The sequence below is a fragment of the Rhipicephalus microplus genome, chromosome 7 (genome assembly GCF_043290135.1).
Source record: "Rhipicephalus microplus isolate Deutch F79 chromosome 7, USDA_Rmic, whole genome shotgun sequence".
NCBI classification, from domain to species: domain Eukaryota; kingdom Metazoa; phylum Arthropoda; class Arachnida; order Ixodida; family Ixodidae; genus Rhipicephalus; species Rhipicephalus microplus.
Genome location: NC_134706.1, coordinates 157,804,562 through 157,821,285, shown reverse-complemented (window position 1 = coordinate 157,821,285; position 16,724 = coordinate 157,804,562). Strand labels below are relative to the sequence as shown.

General features: G+C 40.6%; 1 protein-coding gene across 3 annotated transcripts in view; it reads right to left on the bottom strand.

Moving 5' to 3' along the window:
• Nucleotides 1–16,479, bottom strand: part of LOC119179728 (uncharacterized) — a 225,712-nt gene extending 209,233 nt beyond the window's left edge. For all 3 annotated transcript variants that reach the window (XM_075869864.1, XM_075869863.1, XM_037430847.2), the window contains exon 1: nt 16,279–16,479. In XM_075869864.1, the coding sequence (XP_075725979.1) occupies nt 16,279–16,354 (76 nt within the window). In that variant the 5' untranslated portion in view covers nt 16,355–16,479. The remainder of the gene's footprint in view (nt 1–16,278) is intronic.
• Nucleotides 16,480–16,724: the final 245 nt, after the last annotated feature.

The window sequence follows — 16,724 nt, the reverse complement described above, 5'->3', positions numbered from 1 at the left end:
TAATTATTTACACGCCCATATGAAACTACTCGTACACAGTACATGTAGAGTGCCACAGAGAAGCATCTCGGGCCCATTGTTCTTTAACATTTATAATAATGATTTAGTGACCATTGATAACAATGTAAAATGAATTATATATGCGGACGAGACCACAAACATTGTAACGGCGAAAGATGCTGAGGATGTATTGAATAAAGCCAACGTAGTACTATTAAAACTATCGTCTTGGAGCACGGCAGGCTTATTGAAAATCGACGTTAATAAAACGAAAGCCGTACGTCTTAGACCAAAAAATCAAAACAATTACATTTCATAGAGTTTAAATATTAATAACTTTGTTCTCCCCATTGTATCATCTTTTAAATGCCTTGGTGTCATATTTGAAGAAAATCTATCATGGAATGATCACGGGCAAATAGTGGTGGGTAAACTCTCCCAGGTGACTGGAACACTTTGCAAGTATCGTTTTTTTTTCTTCCAGAAAGTTTTAAACCTATCTTCTATAAATCCCTGTTTCTATCATACCTAAACTACTGTCATCTCGTCTGGGGCACTACCGCACTTACCAACATTACTACCCTCCATAGAATGCAGAAAAAAGATGTGCGTCGTATTCTAAGCGTTCCATATGTAACGCCAAGTCCTGTTAAAAAAATTGAATCTGCTACCAATGCCTAACATTTGGGTGAATATTTTAATTATATGGTATAGCAACAGTATAGAAAAAAACATTCTCACTCTGAAATGCCTTTCCAATAGGACACCAAAACATAAAACAATCAACACAAGGAGCTTCGAAAGATAGGAACCAACGAGGTCCAAATCAAATTATATACCTACTAGATGTTACGGTATAAACTTCCATACTACAAAAACATGAATAATTTCATATAACATTCCATGTGATTGTATCAAAAAGTGAACATATGCTGTCTCTGCAAATACCTAGGTGGTGGTGCCCAGAATGTGGTATATATGTTTGTATAAAAAGTCTGTTTTCACTTTTTCTATTTATTATGTTCAACTTTTTCATTTTCACTCGTATATTTTTTACTTTGGTTGCTTTTGAGTTTTTCAGTATGTATAATAACGAGTAATGTTTATATTTTTGTATATAGTGTAATATGAGTTGTGCCATTAGCTTATAATTTATAAGTTCTGTTTTAGTGTTGAAACGTTGCTCTCATGTGTTGTTTGTTTCTGCCTGGAAAATTGGGGCCATGAACCCAGTCAAGCCTTGCTGGCTTTTTGTTCACGGTCCTCAACATTGTAAAAATGTTGAAATAAAATTTCATTTCATTTGAACCTTTGATGGCTGCAATGGGTGCGGAAGCCTGCACACACCTATACACAAAACTTTTCGAAGACTACACACACACGCTAATAATGAACGACACCGTGCATTTGGGAGTTGCGGTGATCACTAAAATAAATATATTTTCTGAAAAAAAACGTCTCTGATAACGTGACAAGTGACTGCGCAAAAAAGAAAGAAGCACTAATTCACGTGTTATAAGCGGAACTGGCAACCCTGCCACTCAACAAGCACCTGCCAATGCAGACATCCCTGTGGGGCTTCGAACGCCTTGACGAGGAGACCAAGTGTGGAGCACTTGAAATAAAAACATAGGTAAAAATTCGAACAATTTTAGGAAACAAGCAAGAAAAGTAGAAACAACTATAGAAATAACTAGAAGTGAAGAGAAATAACAGAGAACAGCAAAGTACATAAAAAGGTAGGGATAAAAAAAATCTGAAAAGAACACAATGAAGCTTGCTAGCTCCCTACTCACTTCAGCCTTGGCACTACTAATGCGAGGGTGCCCTGATTTTTTTTTGTCGAGCTGCCTATTTTTAGAGCTATGTTACAATGCCATTGAGAAGCTGAAAGTCATAAGTTTTGATGAATATTCCACCACCATTTTTATTAATTCCAGCATAAACAATCAGAGTTCTTAGGCAAATAATGTCTTCAGATAAGAAATGAAAGAAAGTGCTCAGCTGCAATGTGGGATATATTAACTATCTCGTGTGACCGCTGCCAGAGCAGCTGCAACAGAGTAATGTTAGTAAACCGGAAGTCAGCGTTACAAGAAAACAGACGCTTTCATCAATTTCATACATTTTCTTCGTACTTGGTATTTTGCACAGCAGTGTTTAAAAGAAAGTACGGTAGTCATCACACACACAAGAGGCCGACGTTTTCAAGCATACAACGCTCATTTGAGGAACGGCAAAACATTGAGTAGTGGTTCTAGTATCACTCGATAATATAACAAAATATACCTTTGCAATATACCCGCATAGTAGATAAGCTTGAAGTGCAACCTTGTGTGGTCATGTTACCTTATTTTAACACAAATGATAAACAAGGCCGATTGAGCACAAGACATACTTGCAGAAATAAGACAATGAAAAGTCATCAGGAAAGCGAGTGGTTCTGCTGAAATATTTTTGTGTGCATATTCATGATCACGCTGCACATCAAGGATAAAAATTACAGGAATATGTCTCTATTTGCGGAGAGGCCAGAGTTCGAGGCTACTGAAAGCAGCGAGCGATAACAAAGTTACAGAGTTGCTAGAACTATTTATTCTTTTGCCGTTAAAACTCACAGAAATTTGTCCTGCTATGTGCTTTGTTGTTCTTCCCGTAAATGTTCCCTGCTTACCTTTCAATCTGCAATCGGGTGCGAAATTACTATACGTTAATCTATTCGCCATCAACTTATTCGAATCAGAAATGGTGACGTCGTTGACAGATATTGGTCACCGAATACCTTCTTGTTTCTTTATGGTGTGCTGAGCGCTTTTGGGACATGCCAATCAGCCAGTCAGCGGAGCGGCACAGGCGATAGAGAAAAGTGCTATACCGGAAATGCGTTTCCCTGCTAATGGCGCGTCTGTCAAAGTTGTCGAGCTGCAGGAAGATATGGCATCCTCCTGCTTTCTTTTAAAACTCACGGCCAAGGGGTGCGTGTTTGGAACAAGAATTTCAAACAACTTTTCTGCAAGGCATAACTCTTTCTCCCATAAGTCCGTTCTGTGTGAAAATGAAACTGTGATTCAAACTGCGTGTGAAACGCATCACTACATCGACGCCTACCGTATCCATACGTGGCTTTGGGACGTTAAACTGCACACATCAATCAACGCCGATACAAATGAGGTAAGATAGCGCATATAGGTGAAAATGTTTTTGCTTATGCAACGGACGCACATGATCTCATCGACGATTGTCCTTTGCCACAAGTTTGGGCTATGTGTAGGCTTTTGTATTCACTGTCCACCTTTCTTCACTTTTCTCTACCCTTGTAATTCAATTGAACATATCCTGTACTGAACTTAACACTGCCGCTCCAACTTTCAGTTTGCTGCTTGCACGTCAGCATAAGTACGACAACAAAAGCATGTACTGTAGACCATACTTTATTGTGTACACTACGTATATAGTGTTCTTCATGTTTGGTTGATACATCATATTGTGTTAATACAATAAATTCTCCACTTGCACTGCGTATACTAAGCACAAGAAAACAACAATTAGTTAACCCAAAATAATATTTTTGTTACGAAATTGCTATATACCAGCACAGACAGGCAGAAGCATTTGAGATAAAGCTGTACCAGATCAGCGTTTTATGAAGTTGTCAGCTATTGACTTTTTTTTTCTTGTGCCACTATTTCTCATAAACTCAACTAGCATTTGCAGTTTGTTAATTTCCCAGTCGGGTTGACTATACGTTGCCCTATGTGTTTCTTCAATGCTGCGGACGATCACTTGGCCATCTGGATTATTTCACCATATAAAAAAACTGCATTATTATACCCCACTCTTTTTGTATCCGTGGCATTACCTAAAAGTAACGTTTGTTGCAGATGTGTGAAAATCTGCGCACTCCTGTAAATACGTGACATATAGTAACGCTACACGGCCTTGTTTTGAGAGAAGTATTCAGCTTTCTAACTTATAGTTTTACACGTCACTGGTTTTTTATTTGATCCCTTAATTGTAGCACAATAGCAGATTATCTCTGGGGACTAGTTCTAGTAAGCGTGACTTGTGTAGCGGAATAATTCAATTTGAAAGATCGAAGTGTGCAAGATAAACTGGAAATTTCAGTGCAGGATTTTTGTTTTCATTCAATGCAGATTGTAAACTGTCACAAACACGTACTCCCCTCAATGAATAAAAAACAATGACCATCGACATTACAACTGCACATGGAGGTCAAGCCCGATCAATGAATTATCTATTACTGCTGTCTCAAAAAGAATTCAGTTGAGGCAGCTTGTTTATAATGTTCTGCGCCACAGCTAAGCTGAGCGCTCCGCTGAAAAAATGAATAAATAAACGTGCATGTAGAAATTGATAACGTGCTCCGGTGCATTACTAGCTCTGACAAGCGACTGACGAAGATATAACATTGGTTTCGTATCCTTATCTTTGTTTACATGAATATAGATGGCAAAATTGTGACCTCGGGAAAAGAAAGTTCTGAAACGTGCTGGGTGCTTCTTGAGAAAACCCATGCGGTAAATGGATCAGTATTTTTATCTGCGTTTTCATCTGTATTCGCTGGGCTGCTATGGAGTTACAACTCATCAAAACGTGCTATAAAACGATGCCTTGTGTGTTCCCTTAACACAGAAGATATGGTACAATGAAACGTAACACATAATCATGTTGCCTATTTGTTGCCTTCTACAAAGAGTTATCTCTATTGCACCGTTACTTCGACGTAAAGTAATCATTGCCAAGTCTTTTTTTTCAAATGAGTGCCAAAATATGACGTTCTAAGTTGCATTTTGTAGGCATATAGTGAGTAATTAAAATGCCCTCAGAGCAAAAATATTTTATATGATCTCTATAAAGGCCCATTTTTAACTGAGATATTTAATTAGGTATTAACTATGTTAAAAATTATACGGCTTTATGGGGTTTGGCAAAAGCTCGCGAAGAATGAGACATTAGTGGCCAGTTTCAGTTTTTGGTGTAAAATGAAATAGAGATAAAGAATATAAAATAAAAAATAGTGACATTCCGTATAAGAGTGCATGGGTACAGCTCAAGTTACTGCTGTTTAACGCTTTTGGTGGTCATTTCAACATCTAATGTAGTGTAAGTAATTTTTAAGCCTTACAAAGTTTTACTAGTCACGCTTGGCAACCCGCACTGCAATCGGAGTTTTTAACAACTTTTAATAGCTGCAAGCTTGGCTTTGATTTATCATTCTGAGTTTGTCATTTTCTAACATTTTCTTTTTCCACCGTCTCACTCACATAAAAAACGCAATGGCGTCTGAAACTTTTTTCCTAATGAATGATTTGCCAAAAACGGCATTCAAGTTGAATACATTGTAAGATAACTGCGACTCAGTAAAACATGTCAGCTCTAAAGGAATCACACTTTAGTGCAATTACCTGCATGTGCACATTGTAAAGCACTAGTTAACATTGAAACCACATGCATGTGCGAATTTCCTGCTGGTAATGTATATCATAAACTAACAAGAACTAAACAAGTATCTTGTCAATGAAATAGGCATAAAAGGCTTCATAAACGTTGTTCACGTGTTCAGTGCACCCTCACACAACAAAATTTACAACCAGGCCTTTAATCGAGAGGTGAAAAAGGGGAAAGATTGGAGGTGGCAGTGACTCGGATTTTTACAAAATTTTATTGAACGTAGTGTTTTACCGAAAAAAATAAAATAAACTTAGGTGTTTTGTAAAATAACATCATCCTCGATCGTTGTTCACTGGCAGACTGTATTTTATTAGATTTTTCAAAAGCGTTTGAAAAGGTCTCACACAAGCTATTACTTCTTAAACTAAGCAAATTAAACCTACGTCACGATCTTTTAACATGGCGGGAGCACTTTCTCTGCAACAGAACGCAGTTTGTTTCCGCCAACAATTATAACTCCCCTTCTAGCACTGTTCATTCCGGCGTTCCTCAGACTTCAGTTTTAGGTCCGCTTGTGTTTTTATTATATATTAACGACCTTCCGTCTTGTGTTTCTTCTAACATTCACCTATACGCAGACGACTGTGTAAAATTTTTGGAGATTAACGATATAAATGACGTTCACATTCTGCAGACTGACATGAACGCAATTTCAAGCTGGTGTGACACGTTGCTATTGGACCTTAACACTAGCAAATGTATATCAATGCGAATTTCTCGGTCCTTATCTAAACCTGTTACGTACTACCTTAATCCTTCCCCTCTCGAGTCAGTCGTTTCTTACTGCTATCTTCGTGTTCACATTACTTCTTGTCTTACCTGGTCACTTTGTATTAACATGATTATCAAAAGTGCTAACAGAACGTTAGGGTATCTTAGGCGTGGTTTCTCTTCCGCCCCTATGTCAATAAAAGTAACGTTATATAAAACATTATTCCATAGTAAATTAGAATACGCCTCTTCCATATGGGATCCCTGTACTGATAACCTAATCGGTTCCTTAGAATGAGTACAGAATAACTCCGCCCGTTTTTTACTGTGTAACTATAACTGTACCGCTAGCATAACGTCCATGAAAAACACATTGAACCTTCCTTCCCTTGCATCCCGTCGTCCATTTTCTCGCCTATGCCAGTTTTATAAAATATTCTATCACAGTTCTTATTTGCGCATGGAACTCATACTTCCACAATGTACATTTCCTCACGAGTAGACCACGTTCACAAATTTGAAATCCAGCCCTGCCGAACACGAACTTGCCTCCAATCCTTCATACCCCGCACTTCAGAAGAATGGAACCACCTTCCCGGACTAACAGCCACCGTTGCCGACCACCAATATTTTCGTACTGCACGAGCTAATATTGTTCACCCAGGAACCTAACAAGCCAGTATTCCTTTGATCAATTTTGTGTTTGACCTGTATCTTTGTAACCACTCCCCTCTTGAATGCCTCTGGCCTTGAGGGTAAATGGAAATAAATAAATAAATAAATAGTCCAGGTCAACAAGAACCTGGCTTCCCCCGGAAGAAATTCATGGCTACCTCTTTTTAATGCTTTTGGCTCACCATTTTCATTTCTCTTGGCTACTGACATATAGATATAGAGGTAGTGAAACGTATTTGAGTGCGCGGGACATTCGTGGGTTATTGTGCTAGACATTGAACGAGAGTAGGTAAGCTTGAACATGATGAGCACCCAAAATAATATATTTCTTCGCTTTAATAATATCAATTCTAAAAGGTGGGCTCATTGCCAGAAACTGGTGACAACTCTGTTCAAATTAACTCCTTAACACGGGGTAGTTCGGTGTTTAGCATGCAAGGCTTCATATTTCTGACGCACCAGTGACGTCTTTATCAGACACAACATTGTCCCGGCAAAGTTCACGATTAACAATAATCTATGTTGTCTTTAAAAATTTACTTTTGTTAGAACTGCTATGCTTCAAACTAAGCACGATAACAGGCCACCCTAATTAAAAATAACTACGCAATCCACAATAATGGCAAGTTACTAAATGTCTCAAGAAGTAGGGTAAAAATGCTTTATCATATCACGCTCCAGTTTGTTAAATATATATAGTAAAGTTCAGCGTTTTAACATTACGGAAACCTCATCTAGAGAAGTACGGAGACTTTTCACCTCAAAATCTTTACCAAGAACTGGCCGGCAAAACAACGCCATCTATTTGTTTTCTGGTTGCTCAAGAAAATAACTGTTTATTTGATCGAAATGGGGGGTTAATGTCCCAGAACTATCATATGATTGTGAGAGACGCCTTTATGGAGGGCTCCGGAAATTATGACCCCATGGGGTTCTTTATCGTGCTCCTATATCTGAGTACAAGGGCCTACAGCATTTTGGCCTCTATCGACAATGCAGCCGCCGCAGCAAAGATTTGATCCGGTGACCTGCAGGTCAGCAGCCGAGTACCTTAGCCGCTAGGCCACCGCGGTGGTCTAATTTTTAGTGTTCCTTTTTATTGTCGATGCAAGCACATTTTGTTTTGCGTGGAGGAAAGTTATGAGCAATGTTATTTGCGTACATTTCAATTTCTTTTTTTTTGCTGCCACCAATTACGCTGCAGTATGTGTAGGGTGGCAAAGACACCCTCACAAGCTTTTTGAGGAAAATTTCCCCCGTGGTCTGCCACAACATTTCGTTGTAAATAAATCAATAAATGTAACGAACATCCAAATCGCATGTCATCTGAGATAATCTCTGCTATCAATGAGAAAGTGACATCGTCAAGAATCAACAAAGACGGAAGTTTTTGTGTTGGAGTACGGTCTTTGTTTTCAGCAAACAAGTTGCTGCTTATCAAGAGTCTGGCTTGATTGCCTGTACATTTGATGATACCTCAGTCTTACATGAAGCCCGTAGCAAAGATAAGAGATGTTCCACTTGAATACAGTGTTTATGACCTACTAGAATATCTTAAAGATGTTGGAGTAATTTTAGCCACACGACAAAAGAGATGGGCAAGAAATGAAGATGAAAGTGCCACAATGCAGCCTATACGTAGTGTAATACTCCAGCTTTGACATGACATGCCATTGCGAAAAGAGTTGCTCTCGGCTTTACGGTTCACACTGTCGAGGAATACGTTGAGCCGGCTGTAAGGTGCTACAACTTCCACAGATATGGTCATATGGCTAAGCCTTGCAGGGGAACCAAGAGATGCAAGGTATGTGCGGGCGCACACGATTACAAAGAATGCTCCCCGAAGCTTCAACCTAAGTGTGCCAACTGTGCTGGACCACATCCAGAATCGTTTTTAGGCAGCTCTCAAAACCGTTTAGCATCGGCTGCACAAAGAGAGAGAATTGTAAAAGGGTACCATAAGATACAAAGAGGCCCAGCACCCAATGCGGATATAGTCGAAGATGTTCCTGTGGCACAAACAAATGCAAAATTGTAGCGCCACGACTCTTACTCGAAGTATTGAAGCGCAAGCACCAAAACATCACGTTGGCAAAGAAGTTCGGGCCCAAGAACATGCTGAAGTGGAACCTTCTGCCGGGCCAGACACAGCCAATGAGCCACTGACTATCACAGGGAAGAGTCACAGCAGCTTGCGGAGGAAAAAATCTTTCAGTAATGGGATCTCGGCGGGGACAGCCGGAAACGAGCAAGTCATTTTGCCAATAATATTTGCGGCTCTTAAAGCAGTTCTACGGTCCCTGCCGCAAGCAGGCTCTTTATCAGAATTGAAATTGCTGCCAGATGTTGAGCATCTTATCTTGTACTAATCATGGCTACCGGAATAACAGGTATAAAAGAAGTGCAACATTCTAGTGGAACTGCAAAAGTTTGCAAAATAACAATAGAAATTTTCGGAAATTCGTCGCTCAGCACGGGTTTTCGATTTTGTGCATTTCTGAAACAAGAGTATCCACCAACTTTCGCTTGTTCAATTATGTGGTGTACCAAGCACAACGTCTTGCTGCAAAAGCAGGCTGATGTTCTGTGTGGGCGCGATATTCCGTCGACACTTGTGGCTACTTCAAAAACAGATGCGCCGGAATTTGTTAGATGCAAGGTGAAGTTTGGTAAAGCTACTGTAACTGTAGTTAGTGTATACGTGCACCCTCAAGCAAACGTTTCATACGCAGAGTTGGCTGCAGTGTGTGAATCTGATAATGATCCCATAATTAGTTATATGTGGTGAATTTAACGCGCACCATGAATTAAGGGGTAGTGAGCGTTGTATTGTAAGGGGATCTGCTGTTGTAAAGATATGCGAAGACCATGGTTACGCTATACTAAATGATGGTTTTCCGACGTTTCTACGGGGGCATGACTATTGCAGCGTACTAGACAATACAGTGTGCTCCTCTGAATTAGCGGCTGGAGCAGACTGGACTACATACGCTGATACAAGAGGAAGTGACCACTTGCCAGTATTCATATATCACCCAAAGTGGAAGAAAACGAAAAATAACCACACAACAAGAATTACAAATTGGGCAATCTTTCTAGAACTACAGAGACAAAATCTTGAATCTTGTTCTGACGCAGATACGTATGCATCAACGATAAAACATTTTCTAACAAAAGCAACTCTTGCAGTACACATTCCAGATGGGTATTCAGGTGTTGACGCTGAGTATGAGGGGCTTCGGGCAATAATACGACGCCGATCTGAAAGAAGATATCGCAGGTCGGGTAATTTAGAAGATTTCAAGGCTGCACAGAATGTACATTCCGCAAAGCATAATCAACTGCAGAAGCTTTCATAAAAGGTGGCAAGATTTATGTGCCTCACTTTCTCCATTTACCTCGGCGCCTCAACAATGGAACATGGTACGCACCCTCCGATAGCCAGTAGTACACTCGAGACCACTACAAGCTCTAGCACTGTCTCGAGGAGTTAGCGAACGCGTGATTCCTGAAGAATTTTGCGATCTTTACTGAGAAATGGAGAGACCGTCCAAACAAGCGAATATAAATCCTCAGTAGAATCAGCTTTGGCGGTTGTACCAAAGTTGTCTGCGGTCAGTTCATCAGATCTGGATGATAACTTCCCACCAGAGGAGCTCCAATATGTGCTGTCTTCAGTAAACCGAAGAAGTTCACCATGAACAGATGGAGTCACATTCGCTGCACTTGCTAATTTGTGCGAGAAAGGAAAATTACACCTGTTGGACAGCTACAATAAACGTTGGCAAGAAAAAAACTTCCACAAAGTAGGAAGATATCAAAAGTAGTACCGTTGCTCAAGCCAGGGAGGAGCTCTATGCAGTTGGACTCGTTCAGGCCAGTTAGTTTGACAAGTTGTTTTTCGAAAGTGATGAAAAAAATGATCAATGAACGAATTCTGTGATAGCAGGACGTGAAAAAACTACTACCAGAAAGAATAGCCGGCTTCGGAAAAGGTAGATGCACAATGAACTGCATTCTGGATTCGGTCACAGATGTGGAAAACCAACGAACGCAAGGAAACATCATTTTCGCTGTATTCCTTGATGTCCACTGAGCATACGACACAGTGATTCACTTTCACGTTCTGTAAGGCCTGGCCTTACAGGGATTCAAGGGCGAGGTACTGCATTGGATCGCTGACTTCCTGAAGCACCGGCGAATTTTGTAGTTACGCAGGAGGGCCGAACGTCAGAACATGTCGTCAACGTGAACTTTCTTACAGCGCAACACCAGAAAAAAACACAGGACAGGGAAGGAGTAGAACAGAAAGAAAAGACGGCGCTGACTCACAACTGTTGTTTATTGGAAAAAACGGGGTGAAAAATATTGGCAATATATATAGGTCCCGGCAGCCTACACCACAACATGCGCAGAATACGAGGTGCACCGAGGTAGCGTTATCACACTCATGGCAATAAACAAGCTTGGCCTAAATAACTTAATTCTTTTTCATGCAGTGTGACGGATGGTTCACTAACGCACTTGCTACCCCTAATCTTTATATGATATGCCTCAGCGATTTCTCTAGTTATCTGGTTCGGATGCTTGAAGATGATGGTGGTTCTCTCAAAAATGGGACGACAACCGCATGACCTGCAATGTTCCGGCAGATGAAGTCGCGCTATCCCTTGAAGAGATAACTCATGCTCCCTTAAACGAACATTCACACATCGTTTAGTTTGTCCCACGTACTCCCTGCCACACGATAATGGAGTTAAATACACAGCTTTGTTTACGCATGCGATGTACTTGTTTTTATGATTCACAGCGCATCTCCCTTTGGCCTGTTTGTTCCTCAGCGCATTATCGACCATCGGGCAAATGCGACCTACCTTATGTTTGGCGGAAAAAAGAACGTCGACACCATACCTTGAGCCAGATCTTCAAGCATCCGAACCAGATAACTAGAGAAATCGCTGAGGCATATCATATAAAGATTAGGGGTAGCAAGTGCGTTAGTGAACCATCCGTCACACTGCATGAAAAAGAATTAAGTTATTTAGGCCAAGCTTGTTTATTGCCATGAGTGTGATAACGCTACCTCGGTGCACCTCGTATTCTGCGCATGTTGTGGTGTAGGCTGCCGGGACCTATATATATTGCCAATATTTTTCACCCCGTTTTTTCCAATAAACAACAGTTGTGAGTCAGCGCCGTCTTTTCTTTCTGTTCTACTCCTTCCCTGTCCTGTGTTTTTTTCTGGTGTTGCGCTGTAAGAAAGTTCACGATGGATCCTAACCAACTGGCCCGACTTACCGTCTTACTACATGTCGTCAACCAAGGAGTGCCACAAGGCAGCATGCTCAGCCCTACTCTCTTTATTGCACGTCTAGTGGCTAAGGTACTCGGCTGCTGACCCGCAGGTTGCGGGTTCAATTCCCGGCTGTGGCGGCTGCATTTCCGATGGAGGCGGAAACGTTGTAGGCCCGTGTACTCAGATTTGGGTGCACGTGTAAGAACCCCAGGTGGTCAAAATTTCCGGAGCCCTCCACTACGGCGTCTCTCATAATCAAATGGTGGTTTTGGGACGTTAAACCCCACAAATCAATCTCTTTATTGCAGTCATGGCGCAGCTCCAGTATAATCTTTCAACTAACATCAGATGTTCAGTATATGCTGATGATATAAGTATATGGATGTCTGGTCCATCGTTTTTGGATGTACAATAAACTTTACTACAAGGATTGAAATATGTAGGCCGTTTTCAAAGAAAAAGAGGTATGGCGCTGAATCTGGCTAAAACAGCCATACTACTGTTTACATTAAAAAGAACAGGAGATTTCCAAATTATTTCGCGAAACCACCTCATTCAAATGGTTAAAACTCATAAATTCTTGTGAGTAACTTTAGACCGGAGACTAACATGGTCGCCTAATCTCCAGTCTCTTGAACAAAAAGTAAATCGGGCCATCTGAATCTTTTGGTATCTCTGCGGGGCCAAATGGGGTGGTACTACAGAGTCATTATTAGCCCTGCATGTTGCCTGGATACGCCCCATCGTAAGTTACTCACTGCCTCTGCTGTACGGACTTCCAGCCTCCACCGAAAGTAGACTTCACTTGTTATTGGCAAGGTGCTTCAGGGTATGTCTGGGGTCACCACGGTCAACTTCCAGTGCTTCAGTGTATGCAGAGGATCGACAGCCACCCTTGGCAGTACTCCGAACTAAAGAAACTTCTCGAAATTCATTTAGAATTTTCACGTAACATGAAAGTAATTCTTTATCTGGTGCACTAACACAAAGGATGGAAACGAGACTATAGGATAGTGTATCATCATTTCAAGAAGTAGTACCAGAATTTCAACAATAGAAACCTTGAAAACCACCTTGAATGCTGCCACTTCTCAACGTTATCTGTGAAATAGACGGCATAGAGAAGAAAGCAGACAGGGCACCTTCAGTAGCGACACAGATGGTACATTATTAGCTTCACATAATGCATAATGAAAAAACGAAGATATATACAGACGGATCATGCACTGTAGTCGCGCAAGCCTGTGCGGTATTTTTACCCGAAATTTAGAAAAAAAGAATGTACAAATTATCGCACATATCTTCATCGGTGACAGCAGAATTGGTGGCTATTTTTGAAGAGTTAAGCTTATCTGCGAGAATCCTGAGCCACGAAAGTGGGTGATATGCACGGATAGCAAACCTGCTCTCCAGCTGATCAGAACTGTGACGTCACTTTACATAAATGGTGAAATAGCACAATATATTGCAGAAACTGTGGAATATGCCCCATCGCAGGGTCACAACATCATATTCTAACGGATACCAAGCCACATTGATATAAAGGGAAATGAAGAGGCTGACAGCCTCGCAAATGAAGCATTGAAGGGAGGGCAGGATTGCGCAATCCTTATGTCTGGGGCGGATATTCGACATTTTATAACGCAAGGAGCTAAGCATTGTTCGATGAAGAAGTGGTTTGAGAGCCCTAAATCAAAGAAAACAGTACTCTAGGAAGTTGATCCACACAGAAAGTTTTCCATAGCGACAGACCTTGCACGACACCTAGAGACATTAATCCACGGACTCAGATTGAAAGTAGCATACACAAACAGCTTCCTGTACAAGATACATCGATCCAACTCACCGGAATGCCATTGTGGTCATGCAGAAGAAAATGTTCGCCATATTCTTTCGGAGTGCGCTAAATACTCGAATGAAAGAGAAAACTTAAAGAACAAATTAGCAAGTTTAGACTGACGGCTCCTCACAATAAAAAAACTACTTGGACCATGGCCTGAGATGCATCTCCAGAAAAAGGCAATAATCTTCCTGACAGACTTTTTAATGGAGACTGGACTGGACAAGCGCCTATGATAGACAGCCAGAAATAGATAAATATAAAATGTGTTTACGCATATGCTGACAGTAAAAAAGGAAGGTGTGTGTGTGAACAGTTTATGACTGTGTCAACTGCTCTAAGAAAACTGTGTATTGGCATGATATTTGAACTGCTTTCAGTGTGCTATTAATTTTTTATCTTTTCCGTATTGGTAATTTTAGTACCGTTCTGCATTATTGTTTTTTTCGCTGTAGATCTTCGTGATATGGAGCAGCCGAGGCATTATGCACCTCAACCTCTCCACAGCAAAACAGCCAAATTAGAACAGAACATAAAAGAACAGAACATTTTTGATAAGCTTGCAAATTACTTGCATGCAAACAATTTTGCAACTGTTTCACAGTCGCAGCATGCATTCTCGAGTCACATAATAGTACTGAGGGTATAGTAGCTCAAACACACAAAACGCCACTCATATACGATCTAAGCCCTTATGTAGCCTTATTAAAATTCACTTTAAAGTTACCCGCAATCCTTTGTGCTTCTGCTATAGTGAAAGAAAAGTTGGCTTACGTGACATATGGGCAATGTTTACGAAAGTGAGAAATTCTTTCTTTCTTCCAAGTTATTTTTGTGACTACAGTATTACAACTATATATCAACAATTACGAATATCACAATGAGGCCGTGATAATGCATAATTCAAAATGAACGAGAACTAGGGAAACCAGTTAATATCTTGCACTCCTGATCTCAAATAACACTTAAGATTTAATTTATTACAAGCTACTTTCTTACTACAAACCTTGCGCACAATAGAAGTCACCAATAATAAGTCATGCATTATTGCAGCAGCAATAATACACAACTGTGTAACAGCAGCTGTTCTAAGAAAACCTTTGTTTCTGCCATCGTGTGGGTCTTACGGTAAGGAAACCAAATCACAGTCGGTAAAGAAGACCTTCGTTCATGACAAACTTGTTCCCAGTAAATGTAGCAGCACTTAATGTGCAGCCAAAGTGGCAAGTGCATAAATCGCTATTGTAATTTATTTTAATTTCAATTCCTTATATTCTCATGGCATTACAAAGGGAAGAGAATAAAAAGGTAGTAAAAGGAAACAAGAAACACCGAGATTAACAAATAAAGATAGACGCTGTTTGGCTTCTATTTATAGAGTTTTAGCTAGTGTTGTTCAACCTTTGTGTGTAATTTGATTTATGCAGATAATCGCCGGCTTTTATGCATGTGACATCAGAAATTGAGGCCTTTTACTTTGCTGGTCCCGTTAGCGTCCGAGTAAACTGTACTCTGCACCCTCCTAGAACCTCCACGTAACAGAGAACGTTGGACATTGTGGCGCCGCGCGCCCATAGCAGTAGTTGCACGCAGAAGGGTTCACTTGGTCGAACTTAAGAAAATAATAAGCGGCAGTAGCACTAAGTAAGTAGTTCGGAGCTGCTGAATTAAATATATAACTAACAGAATTTCTTGGCTTGCTATGAAAGACCAGTGATTCCCATACACTTCCAACCACGTGCCTATAGGCAAGCTTTGCCTGCACCTTCACATCACCTACAATCACCAATGCAGATGCGCAAAAGTCATTCATGAAAACACAACAATAATTGCTTTATTGTAAATTAGTAGGGAGTGCATTAGGTCAATTTATTTGCCGATTTTTAAAAAAGGTTCATTTGTCTTGATATATTATTTCGTTGGGCATACAAAACAAAAATTACATCCTTTTTGTACTGCGGTGGAACTTTCGCGATTGCAGTGCTGGAAAAAGCCAGTACTATGAGCTCTACAAGGGAAGTCGGTTGGTATTTCTTGTTCTTTTTATTCTGCAGACGTACGATTTGCAATACCGAACGTAACGTAAAGCTAAATATTTTGTGATTGGACAGCACAAATAAAACTCTCGAACCATACAGTTGTAAACATACCATAACTCAGTGGTGGCGTTGACACACCAAGTATATTAAAATGGTCGCCTTTCAGCCCTTTTCACGTGACTTATGGGAAATGGCTTTCGCTCTATTTAGTGAAAGATATACAAAAGTAGGGCAAGAATACTCACAGTCGGCGGTGTTCAGCGGCAATGCAGTGCAAACGAAAAGTAATGTTGCCAAGAACCTAAGATTCCTTGTAAGCATTGTCCTTAGTAAGAATGCACCAGTCTTCTCGAGATGAAATGTACGAGTGGAAAGATTATCAGAATGTGTGTTCTGATCTCAGCCGTCTGCGGGCCAACACCGTAGGCTGGGACTACGAAGCACGCGTGAAGCTAGACCTTAATAAAAAAGTGTCGTTTTATTCTGACAGTTGAAGCACCGTCCACAGATGTCACTCCGTCAAGCTGTAGCGAATCAAGTGCGCGTCGACCTTTGCCTGCTCTTCCACGCGTTGTTCTAGAACCTAGTTTTGTCCGTTTGACTTTGACAATTGTAAAGTGTTTCGGGGCAATAGGTCAAGGCCTACCAAGCGGTTGGATCGCCATGGTAATGTCAGAAGGGCAGTATAGGC